The 17,923-nt window shown below is 37.1% G+C and overlaps 3 protein-coding genes and 1 long non-coding RNA gene across 4 annotated transcripts; all 4 read right to left on the minus strand.

Moving 5' to 3' along the window:
- Positions 1 to 259: 259 nt before the first annotated feature.
- Positions 260 to 2,852, minus strand: LOC147937949 (uncharacterized). The gene is made up of 3 exons (XM_087465370.1): positions 2,784 to 2,852; positions 1,213 to 2,653; positions 260 to 1,131 (listed from the first exon to the last, which is right to left on the minus strand). Exons 1-3 carry the CDS (start codon positions 2,850 to 2,852, stop codon positions 260 to 262), a joined length of 2,382 nt encoding a protein of 793 aa, XP_087321496.1.
- A 195-nt stretch (positions 2,853 to 3,047) lies between these two features.
- Positions 3,048 to 4,344, minus strand: LOC147937950 (uncharacterized). Its single transcript, XR_015565787.1, has 2 exons — positions 4,116 to 4,344; positions 3,048 to 3,226 (listed from the first exon to the last, which is right to left on the minus strand). It is a non-coding gene; the product is annotated as an uncharacterized LOC147937950 (long non-coding RNA).
- A 4,445-nt stretch (positions 4,345 to 8,789) lies between these two features.
- LOC147937951 (uncharacterized) lies at positions 8,790 to 9,629 on the minus strand. The gene is made up of 2 exons (XM_087465371.1): positions 9,204 to 9,629; positions 8,790 to 9,053 (listed from the first exon to the last, which is right to left on the minus strand). Exons 1-2 carry the CDS (start codon positions 9,627 to 9,629, stop codon positions 8,790 to 8,792), a joined length of 690 nt encoding a protein of 229 aa, XP_087321497.1.
- A 2,919-nt stretch (positions 9,630 to 12,548) lies between these two features.
- LOC104710795 (ninja-family protein AFP3) lies at positions 12,549 to 14,492 on the minus strand. The gene is made up of 3 exons (XM_010427449.2): positions 14,303 to 14,492; positions 13,600 to 14,015; positions 12,549 to 12,996 (listed from the first exon to the last, which is right to left on the minus strand). The coding sequence occupies exons 2-3, from the start codon at positions 14,009 to 14,011 to the stop codon at positions 12,692 to 12,694; spliced, it is 717 nt and encodes a 238-aa protein (XP_010425751.2). The 5' UTR covers positions 14,012 to 14,015; positions 14,303 to 14,492; the 3' UTR covers positions 12,549 to 12,691.
- Between the last annotated feature and the right edge of the window lie 3,431 nt (positions 14,493 to 17,923).

Raw genomic sequence — 17,923 nt, forward strand, 5'->3', positions numbered from 1 at the left:
CTTAGTCTCTCCAACACTTTCTTCAAATGCTCCGCGTGCTCCTCCGTACTCCGCGAGTATATAAGGATGTCATCGATGAATATTATCACGAATTGATCCAGATAATCATGGAAAACTTCATTCATCAATCGCATGAATGCCGCCGGTGCATTGGTAAGTCCAAACGGCATTACTACGAACTCGTACTGGCCATATCTTGTCTGAAAGGCAGTCTTCATCACATCCTGCTCCGCAATCGAGATTTGATGATAGCCAGAGGCTAAATCAATCTTCTCGAAAACCAACTCGCTCCCCTGAGTTGATCTAACAGCTCATCAATCCTTGGCAAAGGATACTTGTCTTTAATGGTTATGTTATTGATTCCCCGGTAATCAATACACAAACGCATGCTTCCGTCCTTCTTCTTGACAAAAAGCACTGGGGCTCCCCATGGCAATGAACTTGGTCGTATAAAACCTTTCTCCAACAAGTCCTCTAACTGAGTCTTGAGTTCAGCCAACTCGGCCGGTGCCATGCGATACGGTGCCTTAGCAATTGGGACAGCTCCAGGCTCAAGATTTATAGTGAAAGGATGGCTTCTTGGTGGAGGCAATCCTTCCAATGGCTTGAATACGTCCTCATAGTTCTTAACTATGGCAATGTCGTCAACTCCCAAACCTTCTTTGTCATCTCCTCCCATGGCGGTAAGAGTGACTAGATACACACTTTCTTCATCAAACGATCTTCCAATCCTCACTGCTGATGCGAAGTACGCCGTCTTACTCGGGCTAATTCCATTGAAAATAAGAGGTGTCCTTCCTCTATTTTCAAATATAACTCTGCCCCTGCTGCAGTCTATATGGGCTTGGTGCTCTGACAACCAATCCATTCCCAATATAGCATCGAACCTCTCCAACGGCATCACTAGAGGATTCACCGGGAGGTTTGTATCTTGCAAGACTATCGACACTTCCCTGAGCCATCTTCTCATCTTCAAAGGCGGTTGATTACCAGCGGTGTAGACGTTGATGTTCACTTCCTCCTCCTCACACAAGTCTCCAAACTTGTCAACCACGTCGGGAGTCACAAATTTATTGGACGCTCCCGAATCGAACAGTACATGTGTGGGGTTACCACCAACAAGTAATGTTCCTAAATGCAAGGCAAATATAAAAATGCGATGCAATAAACTAAACACACAACAATCACAAGAGAGTTAGAACCCAATCAAACCTGTTATAGGGCCCTTCGCGGCCTTTGGGGTTTTGGGTGGCTCTACTCCTAAAGCAAAAACATTTGCTGGGGTTGCTTGCTTCTTCGCTGGGGGTTCCTTCACTTGCTGCATTGCCTGGGCACGGTTCACAGTTTGGGCGTTCGGTTTGGCCGGCCTTGATGGACATGAGTTCGCATAGTGTCCTAACTCGCCACAGTAGAAACATGTGACGGTCGACAGATTAGTACTCTTCGTTTCCTCAACAGTTGGGCAAGCTCGAGCAAAATGCCCTACTTGTCCACACACATAGCATCCTCGCGGATCCATGTTACTCGCATTACGACCTCCTTGATTAACATTCATCTTAACTTTACCGCGGCCTGCACCCCAATTTCGTCCTGCCACCTGGTTCACCTTCCGGATGTTCACAATCTTAGTCTGCTGGACCGGTTCCTTCTTTTTCTCCTTGGCCGAAATCTCATTTTCGGTCTCAATGGCTTCCTCAACACTCACTGCCCTCTCCTCTACTTCCGCGACACTTCGGTATGTCACAACGTGCAACCTCCCTTTTATGTCTGGCCTGAGTCCATGAAAGAATCTCCGGGCCATAGCCAACTCGTCATCATTTCCTTGATACAAGTACCTCCGAAGTCTTGTAAAGACTCTTTCGTAAGCTCGTACGGTCATCTCACCTTGTTCAAGTTGCAGGAACTGATTCTCTAGTCGATCGCGTGACTCTGGTGGAAAATATTTCAGCTCAAACTCCCTCTTAAACATTTTCCACGTTATAGTTTGAAAACGATAACGAGGTACCACAGTATCCCACCATGCACGAGCATCTTCTTCTAAGAAATTGACTGCAACTCTTCTCCTATACTCCTCTGGACAGTTTGTCATTTCAAAATTATTCTCCAATTCTTTTATCCATGCGTCCGCTAACATGATGTTCGGATCTCCCTTGAACTTGCGGAAACCTAAGTTCCTCAACAACATTACTAGCTTTAGAAATTGGTTGGATGGATCTTTTGTTGCTCGATTTGCTTGGCTCTGTTGCTGTTGCTGGATCATGTGACTCAAGAGATCTTGAATCATCTTAAGTGTCTGCTGGGTCTCTGGTACATTCGGCTCACTCGGTCCTTCTCCATGCGTTCGGTCCCCCCTTGGCATGTTCTGAGTTGGATAAGTAGCGAACGGTCTAAATGGTGAAAATCCGGGCGGGTACATTCCCTCCAGTGTACTAAAACGAGTCGAACTCGCTGGTGTGTATCTTGGCGTCGCGCCAGGTACATCCCACTCAGGCATATACATATTCGGTTCGAATATGCATGGAAACGATACCACTCCTTGCGCATCTCCAAAATGCGAACCCCATTCCTCCGGACCAAACTGTTGACTTGAACCCCTCCCTGTGTCCGGCGAATGATGCGTCGACCTTGTCCTTTCGGATCCTTGACGAGACATCTGCATCCACGATCAACAAAAGGGTTTACTTAATCCCATCTAACCCTAAGTGATGAACGATCCGGATTATCCTAAGTGTCTACTGCGACCATTTGAGTTGATAAATCATTTGAAAAGGCGAGTCCTATACAGCATCATAACCATGCTCTGATACCACCGTTGTAACGCCCCCGAACCATACTATAACCACCAAGGCCATCGGACAGCACCGAGACGCTACTTAGGAAACGTTCACTAACGATCCGGCCGGGTGCGAGAACAAATCAAGCCCTTCGGCCAGTCCATCGGTGAGGTTCCCGACCACACGGCACATCCTTCAGGCTTTGCAACCTTACAGATACGCTGTGCGTTGAGCCGACTCGGACAAAGTCTATATCAGTACGACTCGCCCGAATAAAGAAAATCCGAATACTTTGATTAACCAAAAAAGTTATTACACAAGAGTTTTTGAACAAGGCTTAGTGCCGAGTTTGATTTGAAATAAAAACATACTTGTATTTTACAATAGACACAAAATAAAACTACTCCGGGTTCCTATCGTTCACCACGCCCTCTAGTTCCCTCTAGGGTCACCTGCAGCACAAAATATTATCATAAGTAATCTAAGAGTACTTAGTGAGCTCAGGGTTCCTGCAAATAATCAAACCCCAAATCCCACACCCCATCAACAACAACATGCTAACGATCAACATGCAAGCGAGTATAAATAACAAGCGAGCATAAGATCTAACATGCAAGCAATTAAACGATTGTCAAGCAAGCACACAACACAATAATCAATCAGAGATAACATGCGGAAGCTGATAAGCTAAGCAAAATTATTCTACAATCAATCACCACTACATGCAATGACATACAACATCATGCAAGCATAAACACAAACATGCAACAACTTGAACTTGAAATAAAACTAGAGTTTTAACAAGTTCTAATTCATGGGCCCGGTATGCTTCCTCTCCCTAACCCCTCCTGAACAACCTTATTACAGCCACGAAGGCATGCAATCGGGCTTCACCCAAAGCTACACCGTCGTGTAGACAGCCTCGGCCAGGGTAGCGAGCCCAGTAACCTCCGAGCTCTTCGTAACCAACCCTACAACACACGAACACGGGTTACATGTCGCGGCTGCATGTGGCACGGATGGGAAGGACAGCCATACTAAGTCTTACTACGCTTAGCCGGAATTTCTCGCGGACTAAAGCATCTTAAGACCTCACCAAATTGATACTTGAGTTTATATGATTTTCGTCTCATATGTTTTCAAGTATTTTAATTAGTCACCACCCTTGTCGCTAGATCATTTCGATCTAGTAACCGGTGTAACCTCACCTCACATGCAACTTAACAAGAAAAACGTAAAAGAATTTCAAGTAAATGCATCTAAATGATTCATGCAAACCGTGCACTAAATGGATGTTTTTAATTCTCCATCTAAGCCGGAAAAATATGTGCCTGAACTCACAGAAAACCGGCGATCTCTGGGATGAGTGGTCGGATTTTCTTCACGGCAACACTTGAATCCTCTTCCTTGTTGAAATCGAGTTCCTTGTCGATTCAACACTTAACTGCGGTCGTGCGATAGTCTTATCTTGCTTCTCCTCTTCTTCACTTCTTCTCCCTTGCGGTAGCACTTCTTCTATTTCTCTCCTCTTTCTCTCTTTCTCTCCTCTCTTTCCCTTTCACTCCTCTCTTTCTTTACTTAAGCAATTTTAGCGAAAATGAAGAAGTGGGGCAACCTTTATATAGAGGGAGAGAGTAGAAACTTGGCCCAATGCATGTGTGTTGTGTGCCATCTCTCCTAGCCACACAATTTTAAGGTTGGACACTTGTTAAGTGTAACCAACACTTGTCACATGGAATCTTGCATGTTTTCCCCATTCACACTTGCATGAAACATGATTGGCCGGTTTCTATAAAGAGGAATAATCTTGTCTCCCACTTAGGATTTTGGGATCGAAAATCCTAGGAATATTCCTCCAAGGATTCCTCTCCTAAGTTGCATGAAATCCCATTGGTGGATTTTTGCAAAAACAATTTCCACAAAATCAGGAATTTTGTCGGGTCGACCGGTCGTCGGTCACCCCTCGACGTCCCTCGATCCTCCTCGACCAGTCTCGGTCGCTATCGGTAAATCCTCAGACATCCTCGGGAATTCTCGGTCCATCGGACTTTCTCGGCAATTCCCGGTACTTTGCAATACGCGTCGGACAACTCTCGGTCCTCGGTACGTCTCGGACGACTCGGACAGTACGTCTCGGACATCTCGGTCACTTTTTGATCCGTCCAAATTTTCTCGGACTTTTCTTCAGCAAACTTTCTTTTCTCCTTGCTGGCCTCCTTTCTTGAGCTTTTGGCCTTGAGTTTTCATTTTGAATTTTACCTCTTGGCGAGGGTCACTACAGATGGGCTTCTGAAAATTAGTGTTGGATGTGAGCAAGACTTCATAAGTAGCGTTGAAGCTACAAATTACGTTTATGAACCACCATTGATACATCTAAAGCCCACATCTTCTCCAATCTTGTATAAAAAAAAACACACACACACACACACACTTGTAAACTTTTAACTCATCCCCAAAGAATTAGAAAAGAGTAGCTTTGTTCAAAAGAACCCATCACAAATTTGAACAATTTCAATTTGGAATCTTTCTGGGAATAGGAAAAGATGAGATCTTTATAGTTACCCACATCAAAGAAGAAGGACCTAGAAGAGGATTCTCTTTCATAGTCTAAAAAGAAAATTTATACCAACAACAATGTCAAACTGCAACAATGGCTTTTCTGGGAAGAAACTTTCTTCCACAAAACTCATCACTTCCTCTCCTCCACCAATGTATTTCTCTTTCACAAAAACCCTCGACCACAACACCTCTGCTGCCGCCGAAACATCACCACCATTGTCTCTTTCTCCGGCCATTAGATTTTGAAGCTCTTCTTTGAATCCCCATCGACATATCTCTCTCACATACCACCACACCAAAATTCTCAATCGCAGCTTTCACGGTGTTACACGCCTCCATAGTCCGCCGCACGCCGCACGCCGCACAACGATGTCGTGTAAATCACAACATGATTCTCTCCGCCGTCACAAAATCTCAGGCCTTCACTAATTTTGGATCTAATGGTTTCAAAGCCTCTTAATCGCCCTTCGGATCTGTAAGGTTGAATCCTCGAAGAAGAAAAAGTGAGAGAGATAGCAATGTCACGATTTTGTTTTAATATAGTTATGTTTTATTTTAATGATATATAAAATAGTGCTAATTTTGGAACTTTTAAATATGTGTGCTAATCTTGGACTAAAAACTTAAATTGGTATTATTTTTGTCAATTGCCATATATATAGTTATATCTATTTGTTCAACTTAAATCGAGACAAACAACTTATATATGTAATTGAACTTGGTAGAACTTATATATGATTGATAAAATGTGGTTTTATATTATACAAGCCGCATAAATTAGACTTGATTATTCAGTTAGTCAACAATTTTTTTTTTTGGAAAAAATGAGTCAACAAAAATAGTGATATGATTCATATGAAATCCGGAAGTCGGAAACTTTTTTTTTTTTAACAGCTTTCTTTCATTTATATTGAAGAAGTATGATCCTCATGGAGGAATGTTCAAATACATGAAGATACAAAATGATGATAAACATAATGTGCAGTATTAGGAATAGGCATTTTTGCTAGGCAATCTGCTACTTTATTGTTGTTTCTTTTTGTCCATTGGAATGTTGCATGTTGAAATTTTTCCTTCAAGTAATGGACTTCTGTTATCCAGTTGTGTACTCTGAAGTTTTTGGTCACATTATTGACCAATCTTTCCACCATATTATTGTCCCCTTCGAAAATAACATTTTGATAACCGGCAGCCCACATTTGTTGCATTGCTTATATTAGGCTCTGAAGTTCTGCTTCTAAAACTGTTAAAACATTGGTTTGTCTACTCTATCCTGCTGTGAGATAGAATCCTCTCTCATCTCGTGTAATCCAAGCTGATTGTCCATTATTTCCATTTTGAGTGAATTTGCAGTCGTAGTTGCACTTGACATGACTCTCTGCAGGGCGTTTCCATTGTGATCCTGTTGTGTGGTTTCTTCGACTGATTTTCTCTTTCTGTATATTAAATAGTGATTCTGCCCAAATATCATTCCATTCTCTAGCCTCATCTGCAGCCAAACTCAGATCTTGTTGCCATGTGAAGACTCTATACTAAAATATAAGGAGATTTCTATTTTTCCATATTCTCCATAATATCCACAGAGGTTTGTGTCGCTTGAATTATGTAAGAGACTGATCATTATAACACTAAAAATTGCTTGAAATTTCATCTCAAGCGGAGTAATAGGAGAGCACAAAACCTGGTTTAGATATCCATTTCGTGTCCATATTTCTTGTACATGCTGACATTCAAAGAATAGGTGTTCTGCTGTTTCATTGCTTTGTTGGCATCTTTGACATAAGGATGAGGTTGTGAACACAACCACTGCGAAGCTAGTGGTGTATTTTCTTGTAGGTGCTAATGGATTTGAATGATATTCGTACTGTTAATGAGCTGTCTAAGCTACTGGTGTATCATATTTTAGGAACTCACATTTAGAGGGATGGGCTTCTGAAAATTAGTGTTGGATGTGAGCAAGACTTCATAAGTAGCGTTGAAGCTACAAATTACGTTTATGAACCACCATTGATACATCTAAAGCCACATCTTCTCCAATCTTGTATAAAAAAACACACACACACACACACTTGTAAACTTTTAACTCATCCCCAAAGAATTAGAAAAGAGTAGCTTTGTTCTAAAGAACCCATCACAAATTTGAACAATTTCAATTTGGAATCTTTCTGGGAATAGGAAAAGATGAGATCTTTATAGTTACCCACATCAAAGAAGAAGGACCTAGAAGAGGATTCTCTTTCATAGTCTAAAAAGCAAATATATACCAACAACAATGTCAAACTGCAACAATGGCTTTTATGGGAAGAAACTTTCTTCCACAAAATTCATCACTTCCTCTCCTCCACCAATTTATTTCTCTTTCACAAAAACCCTCGACCACAACACCTCTGCTGCCGCCGAAACATCACCACCATTGTCTCTTTCTCCGGCCATTAGATTTTGAAGCTCTTCTTTGAATCCCCATCGACATATCTCTCTCACATACCACCACACCAAAATTCTCAATCGCAGCTTTCACGGTGTTACACGCCTCCATAGTCCGCCGCACACCGCACAATGATGTCGTGTAAATCACAACATGATTTTCTCTGCCGTCGCAAAATCTCAGGCCTTCACTAATTTCGGATCTAATGGTTTCAAAGCCTCTTAATCGCTCTTCGGATATGTAAGATTGAATCCTCGAAGAAGAAAAAGTGAGAGAGATAGCAATGTCACGATTTTGTTTTAATGTAGTTATGTTTTATTTTAATGATATATAAATTTGTGCTAATTTTGGAACTTTTAAATATGTGTGCTAATCTTGGACTAAAAACTTAAATTGGTGCTATTTTTGTCAATTGCCTTATATATAGTTATATCTATTTGTTCAACTTAAATCGAGACAAACAACTTATATATGTAATTGAACTTGGTAGAACTTATATATGATTGATAAAATGTGGTTTTATATTACACAAGCCGCATAAATTAGACTTGATTATTCAGTTAATCAACAATTTTTGTTTTGGAAAAAATGAGTCAACAAAAATAGTGATATGATTCATATGAAATCCGGAAGTCGGAAACTTTTTTTTTTTAACAGCTTTCTTTCATTTATATTGAAGAAGTATGATCCTTATGGAGGAATGTTACAATACATGAAGATACAAAATGATGATAAACATAATGTGCAGTATTAGGAATAGGCATTTTTGCTAGGAAATCTGCTACTTTATTATTGTTTCTTTTTATCCATTGGAATGTTGCATGCTGAAATTTTTCCTTCAAGTAATGGACTTCTCTTATCCAGTTGTGTACTCTGAAGTTTTTGGTCACATTATTGACCAATCTTTCCACCATATTATTGTCCCCTTCGAAAATAACATTTTGATAACCGGCAGCCCACATTTGTTGCATTGCTGATATTAGGCTCTGAAGTTGTGCTTCTAAAACTGTTGAAACATTGGTTTGTCTACTCTATCCTGCTGTGAGATAGAATCCTCTCTCATCTCGTGTAATCCAAGCTGATTGTCTATTATTTCTATTTTGAGTGAATTTGCAGTCGTAGTTGCACTTGACATGACTCTTTGCAGGGCGTTTCCATTGTGATCCTGTTGTGTGGTTTCTTCGACTGATTTTCTCTTTCTGTATATTAAATAGTGACTCTGCCCAAATATCATTCCATTCTCTAGCCTCATCTGCAGCCAAACTCAGATCTTGTTGCCATGTGAAGACTCTATACTGAAATATAAGGAGATTTCTACTTTTCCATATTCTCCATAATATCCACAGAGGTATGTGTCGCTTGAATTATGTAAGAGACTGATCATTATAACACTAAAAAATTGCTTGAAATTTCATCTCAAGCGGAGTAATAGGAGAGCACAAAACCTGGTTTAGATATCCATTTCGTCTCCATATTTCTTGTACATGCTGACATTCAAAGAATATGTGTTCTGCTGTTTCATTGCTTTGTTGGCATCTTTGACATAAGGATGAGGTTGTTATCCGCCGGTGCGCAAGCGTCGATCCAATTGGTAGTGATGTTGAGATTATTCGCCAAAGAAAATGCTGAATTTTTGGTGCTGTGTGTATCTTCCAGATAGCGTTCTTTAAGTTCTGAGAGCCTGGAATGTTCCACACTCTGTGTCGTTCATTTGAAAGGTTATAAGCTAACCAATAACCTGACTTTACTGTGTAGAATCCAGAAGCAGTATAATGCCACCCCAATAGATCAGAGCAATCTGTAGGACTTAGTTTCAACTGTTGTATCAGCACTTTATCTTCCTCTACAAATAATTCTTCAATCAACTCCATATTCCATCTAAAAGGTTGTTCATCAAGCATTAACTCACTGACATACTACAAATCTGTTTCTATACCTTCTTTACATCGTGGTGCTCTTGGTGGATTCGTTGGTAACCAAGGGTCTGATAAAATACTTGTAATCTGACCGTTACCAATCAAGAATCTCATGCCCTTCTGCAAGAGACCACGACCTTCGAATAGCGACTTCCAAATAAAAGATGACTTGTTGCCATTACCCGCGTTAAATATATTATCATCAGGAAAATACCTTGCATTTAAGAATCTGGATACTAGGCTAGTTGGAGCTTGTAGAATTCGCCATACTTGCTTCCCCAGTTGTGACAACCCATCCCGCAGACCCCACTAGCCCACCGCTAGCTGCCCCAACGGACCGTCCGTGGACCCTGCTAGCCCACCGCTAGCCGTCCAACGGACTCCAAGCTGGCCCTGCAGGGCATCGATCCTAACCCATCACTGTGGATATCCCCACAGGACAAGCTGTCACCAATTGATCTGATCAATTGGTGACAGCTTGTCCTGTGGGAAGGTTGTTAAAGGGTGAGGACCAGGGTTCGAGGAACGCGTGACGCACCAATAACCTACTGGTGGATTTGGATATCCACAGTGATGGGTTAGAATCGATGCGCTGTAGGGCCAGATTGGGGTCCGTTGGGGCGGCTATCAGTGAGGCTAGTGGGCTAGCAGTGAGGCTATTAGGGTCCACGGGACGGGTTGTTACACCGGTAGAGCTAGATTGAAATTTTCCAAGTCTCGAAATCCAAGACTTCCTTCCTGCTTCGGCACACTTAATCTGTCCCATGAGAACCAATGAATTGATCTTTGTCCTCCCTTTTTACTCCACCAAAATTTAGCCAAGGCACTGTTTATTTCCTCATAGACTCCTTTTGGCAATTTGAATACATTCATAGTATAAACCGGCATCGCCATTGCTACTGTTTTTAGCAGAATTTATTTTCCTGCTGGTGACAAAATATCGATGTGACCACCCATTTGTTCTCTTTTTAACTTGCTCGACCACATAATTGAACACATCTTTTTTCTTTCCCCCTATCTGCTCCGGTAGTCCTAAGTACTTACCGCAACCACCATCATTGTGAATATTTAGAATTCTCTGAAGTCTTGTCTTAACATGTTGGTGAAATCTCGATCCAAATTAATTGCCGACTTATTGAGGTTGACTGCTTGTCCAGAGACTCGTTCATAATCTGACAAAATCTTCATGATTGTTGAGCATGATTTTGTGTGAGCGTGACAAAAGAATAACACATCATCAGCAAATAACAGATGATTAATCATAGGTCCTGTAGTGCTTATCTTCATCCCCTTCAACTTATTCTCTTTTCAGCTTTCTGTAACAGATGACTTAGAACTTCTGCACAAAGGATAAATATATAAGGTGACAACGGATCCCCTTGTCTGATTCCACGTTCTGGAGTGATCAATCCTTGGGGAACACCATTAATCAACACCAAAAGTTGTACTGATTCCACACATTGCATTACTCAGTTGATCCAGTTGGTCCCAAACCCCATGTGTTGCATTGTGTCTTGTATAAACTGCCACTCCATGCGATCATATGATTTTGAGATATCAGTCTTCACGGTCATATAGGAGTTAGCCCATCTTTTTCTTTTTTTTCAAAGAGTGGAGCATCTCGTGAGCTATGATCACATTATCCATAATGTTTCTCCTAGGAATAAAAGCTGCTTGAGTCTCAGAGATAATTGAATCTAGGTGCACCTTCAATCTATTGACCAGGATCTTTGAAATAATTTTATAGCTTACATTGCATAATGCAATGGGCCTAAAATCACTCATAGATTTAGGGATACCTATCTTTGGTATTAAACAGAGGTTAGTATGGTTCATCGTACCTCGTAAGGAGCCTTCCTCAAAGAAATGGTTGACCTCTGCAATGATATCATCTTTAAACTCTGTCCAAAATTGTTGATAAATGCATCTGTAATACCGTCTGGACCAGGTGCTTTATGTGGACCAATCTCAAAAACTGCTCTTTCGATTTCTTCTTCTTTTACCCCTCTTTGAAGATCTCTATTCATCTCACTAGTAACCTTAGGCTCAAATCCTGAGAAGACATCCTTATAATCGACATTTTCAACTCTTGTTAATCGGAATAGGTCCTTAAAATACTCTTCTGCAACTGCACCAATGTTGTCATCAAATGATGTTTTCCGATCGAAAATTTATTTATCTAAAAAAACCTAGAGTATAATGTTGATTTTTTTTTTTTAGAAAAATGGCGTCATGGCTTTTTTTTACAGCGTCTCCATTTAATTTTGTGTGTTTGTTATATTACTATTGCGTTTATATTACCAACATATTTGATAATATAGATTATAGAGTATGAAAATGCCATATCTGTCTTGATAATCTGTTGGCCCATTGTAGGCCTCTATTTTTTTTAGAGTGAAATTATTTTGCAAAATACTCGTTTCCTTTTTTCTCATAAGATGTTTAGACAAAGATGCTATAGAAAAGATAAAAAATACTAATGTCATAAGTCCTAACTCCTAAGGAAGATTATGTTGTCTCTTATTTAACTGCGGTTAAGGAAACAAATGAATCCTACATTAATAAAAAAACTGAACTTCCAAAAAATATATATATCCTACGACATAGGAAATGAACAAAGAGAGAAAACAACCCCAACAGAAATTAAAAATCTTAGATTTATTTTCTTTCCTCCATTGATTCAAAGCAACAAACCACCCACAGGCCACAGGCGCACAGCTATCGAGTCCAACTGATTGGTATCGTGGGTTAGGTTGAACTGTTCGTTACGTAAACATGTCACAAAGAGATTAGACAAGCTCGTATATATAACCTCGACGACTATAAAGCGAAACCAGTCAAAGAACGAAAATTAATCTCCAACACAAGAACGAATGAAACCATACTATTTCTGTATAAAATCCGAAAATCTCTTAGTTCGATAAATATCAGTTTATACACCTCCGAGGTAAGAGAATTTGTAACATTGTTTACCGATACAACAAACCCCTCAAAAGAGAAACTCAAAGGGCAAAGGGTCACGAGAAGGGAGACAGATTTACAACGATGTGCTTTAAGGGATGTGCAACATCACTACCACCAGCATGTTTAACGAACTCTGCGGGTGAGAGGAAGCTTCCATGGCACACACACACAATCCTCACTTCCTCACCTTTCCTGTGCCTATACAGAAACCCATCAATCTTTTTCCCATTCGGTCCATCGCCTATTGTTGACACACATGGCATGTCTTCCATGATGTTTCGGCTCGCTTCTCTACCCTGATTCTCGGGCTGGGATTGGGAAGTTGAAGGGCTTGTTTCCATGGACATGTTTGTTGTTGCTTCAAACACAAGAAAACATATCTGAATAAAACTCCAAACAAGAGACAATACTAAACATAATCAACCAAAATGTTAGCAAAGCCTACAAGATTACTAGGGTTGTTTCCGAATCTTATCGATAATCCCTTTGATAAATTGTGCATTTTCACAGGAACATATCTTTTCCCTTGGAATGAAAATACAAACAATGTAGTAACTATAACTGAAGTTTAAAGGCTACCTAAAATGGCCAAAAATCCGATTAAAAAAACCTAAATTACACCTAAATGCGATAAAAGGGGAGAAATAAAACATTGAACAAAGACTCAAAATCTCTTAAAATACCTAAAAGGGATAAAAGACCCGACATAACACAAAATCATAGACTCAAAAACACAACACATTAACCATAATACAGACAATTCATCCACCCTAAGATAAGGAATCTAATATCACTACATTCAAAAGAAGATTCATTTTCTTGTACACTAATTAATCAAGAATCAAAGATCTAAACAAGACAAACAAACCCAACCAAAACTCAATCTTAAAGACTAAAGAAACCATGCATTAATACAAATTCCACAAACTCATGAAAGATCACAAAAACTGAGGTAATGTACCTTGAACAGGTGGAGGGATAGCATCAACTTCAGACAAACCAGAGGAACCACTACCAGAAGAACCAATAGATCCTTCTTCAAGAACCTTCTCATCTCCACCATTATCAGCTCTATGTTTCCTCTGCTTCTCTGATCTCTTCCTCTTAGCCTCAAGCCTCCTCCTCAAACTCTGCAGCTCCTTTCTCTTCCTCCACTCTTCCTCTGTTTCCACAGGCAACGAACAAGTCCTACTCAAACTTGATCTCTCGTTGACCACCAAATCAAAAACTGATGAAGACCTCATGAGCCTCGTTTTCGCAAGTGGGTCAACACCAAATCTTCCATTGAGAGACAAACCTAAGTCTAACTCAATCTCTACCTCTCCATCTTCTTGAGACAATCTCTGCTTCTTCGACATGAACCTCTGCAACATAACTCTGGTCGGAGAAAATAAATACTCCAGTTAGATTAGAGATCTCTCCGATTTTTCTTTTTTTTTACTCTTTTTCTCAAAACTTCAGGAAAATAAAATTTAGATTAAAAGGTTAGAAATTTGAAATTTCCAACAGATTCTTGATGATAAAAGAAGCAAATTCAAATCCCAATAAAAAAACAAAATATCAAATTTTAGAAGATTCTCTTTCTTCTATTAATTACGACCTTCCCTTTTATAAATTTTCAATAATTAAAAATAAAAATTCTCAGAATTTTTTTCAACATTTACCGAAAAAATCTCCGACAAATCTTGAACGAACACTCCCAAAAAATTACGAAAAATAAAAAATCCAAGAAAAAAATAAGAGCCTAAAAGAGAGAATTTAGATACAAATCAAAAAAACTGTTTATCTAAAAGCTAAAATACCAAACCTACGCTTGTTTTGTACATTAAGGACACGTGGAATCATTTGTAGACCAAGGACTTAGAGCACCCACGTGGTTTTTGATCGAGAAAAACAAAAATCAGACTGTACACGTGTCTTATGTTCAATGGTGTTTACATTGTAAGATGGGATGTCGCAGCGTCAGGTCGTCACGTGTCTTTGTTTTAAAGTTAAATCACATTATCTTTTGTGTTGCCACGTGTCCGACGATGTTATCTCTTACCTTTTTTTTTCTCTCTCCCTTCTTTGCTTGGGAATTGACACGTTGATTGTTTGGTTTGTACGTACTCCCTCAATATCAAATGATTTTTTAAAATTTTCACGTAGATTAAAAAAATAATTAATGATTAGTCATAAATATATTTATATATAATACATATTTCTCGTAGCTATTAACCAATAGTAGTTCATTAAAATTTTAAATTCTCAATCAATAAATCTTAAAATCTATAATTTCATAACATTAATTATTAAAAAATACCGAAAACAATTTTTGTGATACAAGATAAATTTCTAAAATATTATATATTTTAATACAGAGGAAGTATTTTTCTAGCATTATTATCAGTAAATGCAACTTGACCGCTTTTAAATCTATTTAAACTGAAAAGTACGAAAAATTGAATATTTGACCCCAAAAGAAAAAGTCTTACGAAATTAAGTGTGTATTTTTTTTTTCCAATAATTTAATAGTAATCAACAATTAACATCGTATGATAGAATAAACGTTTTTATTTAGTTAGTGGGATGGTGGGTTTATATTTTTATTAGAATGAACAACCTATTATTATAATCAAGAGACTAATTTTCTCTGTTATTGTAATCAAGAGTCAAAACCTATTTTCTTGGGGTTTTTTTTTTCTGAAAGCTACGTAATATTTAGTTTGAACATAAATTTAGCTATTTTAGCCATATAAGATTAACACGCGAGCAAAAAAACCAAATTATAGTATGAAAGGAAATATACTTTGTGGTTTTATTTTATACATTAAACAAGTAAATGATTTCTATCTTAATTTATCTTCCAAAAAAAAAAAAAATCATCATTTTTTTTTTTTGTCGAAAAAAAAATCATCATTCAAAATTAGAAAATAATTCTTAAAATTAGAAATGGCATTCTCAAAAATGCCCCTTTTCCTATACCCCTTTTTAAAATTACTCCTTCATGTTGACCATTTTTAAAACTACCCCTCTTTATATAATAAATGACCAAATTACCCTTTTTTTGAGTGACAGCAAAAATGTACAGTCATCAAAATCGAAAATATTTTCCCGCCAAAATTTTTTTTCCCGCCAAAATTTTTTTTCCCGCCAAAATCGAAAATTTTTCCCGAAAAAATTATTTTTTCCCGCCAAAAAATATTTTCCCACCAAAATCGAAAATTTTTCCCGCCAAAAATATTGAAATTTATACCTTTTAAAAACATTGTAAACGCTTTTAAAAAACTTTTAAAAGTGTTTACAAAGTTTTTAAAAGGTTTTTAAACACATTGTAAACGCTTTTAAAAACATTGTAAATGCTTTTAAAAAGCTTGTAAATGATTTTAAAAGGTTTTTAAACACCTTGTAAATGCTTTTAAAAACTTTTTAAAAGCATTTACAAGGTGTTTAAAAACCTTTTAAAACCTTTTTAAAAATCTTGTAAAAAATTTTACAAGGTTTTTAAAAACATTGTAAAAGCGTTTACAAGGTGTTTAAAAACCTTTTAAAAATCTTTTTAAAAACCATTTGAAAACCTTTTAAAAACCTTTTAAAAACCTTTTAAAAATCTTGTAAAAGCGTTTACAAATTGTTTAAAAAACCTTTTAAAACTCTTTAAAAAATCTTGTAAAAGCCTTTACAAGGTGTTTATAAGGCTTTTATAAGGTAGAAACCTTATAAAACCTTTTAAAAACCTTGTAAAATTTTTTTGGCGGGAAAATTTTTTTGTCGAAATTTTTTATCAAATATTTTTTTGTCAAAAAATTTTTGGCGGGAAAATTTTTTCGAAAAATTTTTGGCGGGAAAATATGTCGGAAATTTTTTGGCGGGAAAATTTTGTTTTTCTTTTTATTGAATAAAATAATTTTCATGTAAGAGTAAAATGGTCATTAAAAATTAAAAAAAAGCAAAAATAAAAATGGCCAGAAAAGAGGGTATTTTTGAAAAGGGGTATATCAAAAGAGGCATTTTTAACAAATTCTCAAATTAGAATTGTATAATATTATTAAATTGTAAAATTTAAAAATATCAATTAGTAACAATTGAAAGTCATGGTGCTCAAACAAAAGGAAGTAAAGTTCAAAACTCCTGTAAGGTGAGTGTCAAAGTTGAATTCAAGCAATGCAGCATTGTTGGTCTCAGAAAGTTGAAAAATTGTTTTTGAAGGCGAACACAACTTCTCTCAGGGAGCACAATCAACTTCGAATTTCATAATTGGTTTAGAGAAATACAACATTGAAAAACAAAGTTTGAAAAAGTTCAGTTTACATGGATTGGAAGAACTAATAACAAAGCAGCAGACCATCTTTGCCAAATCCTCTTTGCCTCTAAATGAATCTTTTGTATTTCATTATTTTGTTCTATTTTGTTTATCACCAATCCTCCATGAGGATCATTGTAACTCAACTCTTCAATTTTAATAATATCAGATGTTATAAAAAAACAAAAATATAAATTTATCGTCATTTTAAACATGTGAAAATTTTCAACAATTCTAAAATGAAAGTAGTAAGGTATTTAAAGAGAAGAAGTGAAAAGTTTTTTTCGCATAAATAAAAATCAAATGTATGTGAATAAATAATAATTACTTACGTTTCTAAAATTTATTAAATTTATTATGTGTTTCTAAGTTTGGTAATATTTTTTTGAATTCAAAAATTTAGATAATCATTTTCATAAATTTAAATATGTTCTCGAACTTCTAAATATGTAAAATTTAGCATGGTTGAAAACTAATTTTAGATCAAGCAAATAATTTTGGATAGTTTGTCCACTTTTATATTATTTCTCATTATATACAAGTATTTTTTTAAAAATATTAATCACCAAAATTATGATTCATATACTTATATACTATAGTATGTGAAAACTAGCTAAAGAAAGCTAAACAAGAAAACAATAAAAACAAAGCGTAGATGTTTTGGGAGGGAGAGAAAACATTATTTATAGAGGTTAAAAAAATAAAAGAAATTATATAAAATTTATCAAAAAAAAATTATCATCATTTACATCTTGTAATTGTTTTGCTTGCCATAATGTTATGCATTCATTTGATGTTTGTATATTTAGTTAACTCGGCTAATATTTTTAGTATATAAATATTTTGTATTTTCTCTAAAATTATTGGGGGTTAATTATAATTTTGTAATAGGATCAATTTATTGGGGCTTTAAAATCTATGTGTGTCAACTGATTACATGGTAGAACGCGTCACTATAAATACTCGTTCTGGATTAGAACATAGCTACATTACAATTTTAATA

This window comes from Camelina sativa, chromosome 9 (assembly GCF_030686135.1).
Source record: "Camelina sativa cultivar CO46 ecotype springtype chromosome 9, ASM3068613v1".
NCBI lineage: Eukaryota > Viridiplantae > Streptophyta > Magnoliopsida > Brassicales > Brassicaceae > Camelina > Camelina sativa.

What these genes read in the sequence shown, in the direction of transcription:
- LOC147937949 (XM_087465370.1), bottom strand. Translation starts at nt 2,852, where the DNA reads ATGGCCTTGGTGGTTATAGTATGGTTCGGGGGCGTTACAACGGTGGTA. An exon ending in CAGAGCATGGTTATGATGCT is followed by an intron (nt 2,654 to 2,783) that starts GTATAGGACTCG and finishes TCGTGGATGCAG; the next exon opens with ATGTCTCGTCAAGGATCCGA. An exon ending in CGCGAAGGGCCCTATAACAG is followed by an intron (nt 1,132 to 1,212) that starts GTTTGATTGGGT and finishes CCTTGCATTTAG; the next exon opens with GAACATTACTTGTTGGTGGT.
- LOC147937951 (XM_087465371.1), bottom strand. Translation starts at nt 9,629, where the DNA reads ATGGAGTTGATTGAAGAATTATTTGTAGAGGAAGATAAAGTGCTGATA. An exon ending in GAAATGGATATCTAAACCAG is followed by an intron (nt 9,054 to 9,203) that starts GTTTTGTGCTCT and finishes CTTATATTTCAG; the next exon opens with TATAGAGTCTTCACATGGCA.
- LOC104710795 (XM_010427449.2), bottom strand. Translation starts at nt 14,011, where the DNA reads ATGTTGCAGAGGTTCATGTCGAAGAAGCAGAGATTGTCTCAAGAAGAT. An exon ending in TATCCCTCCACCTGTTCAAG is followed by an intron (nt 12,997 to 13,599) that starts GTACATTACCTC and finishes TTGTGTTTGAAG; the next exon opens with CAACAACAAACATGTCCATG.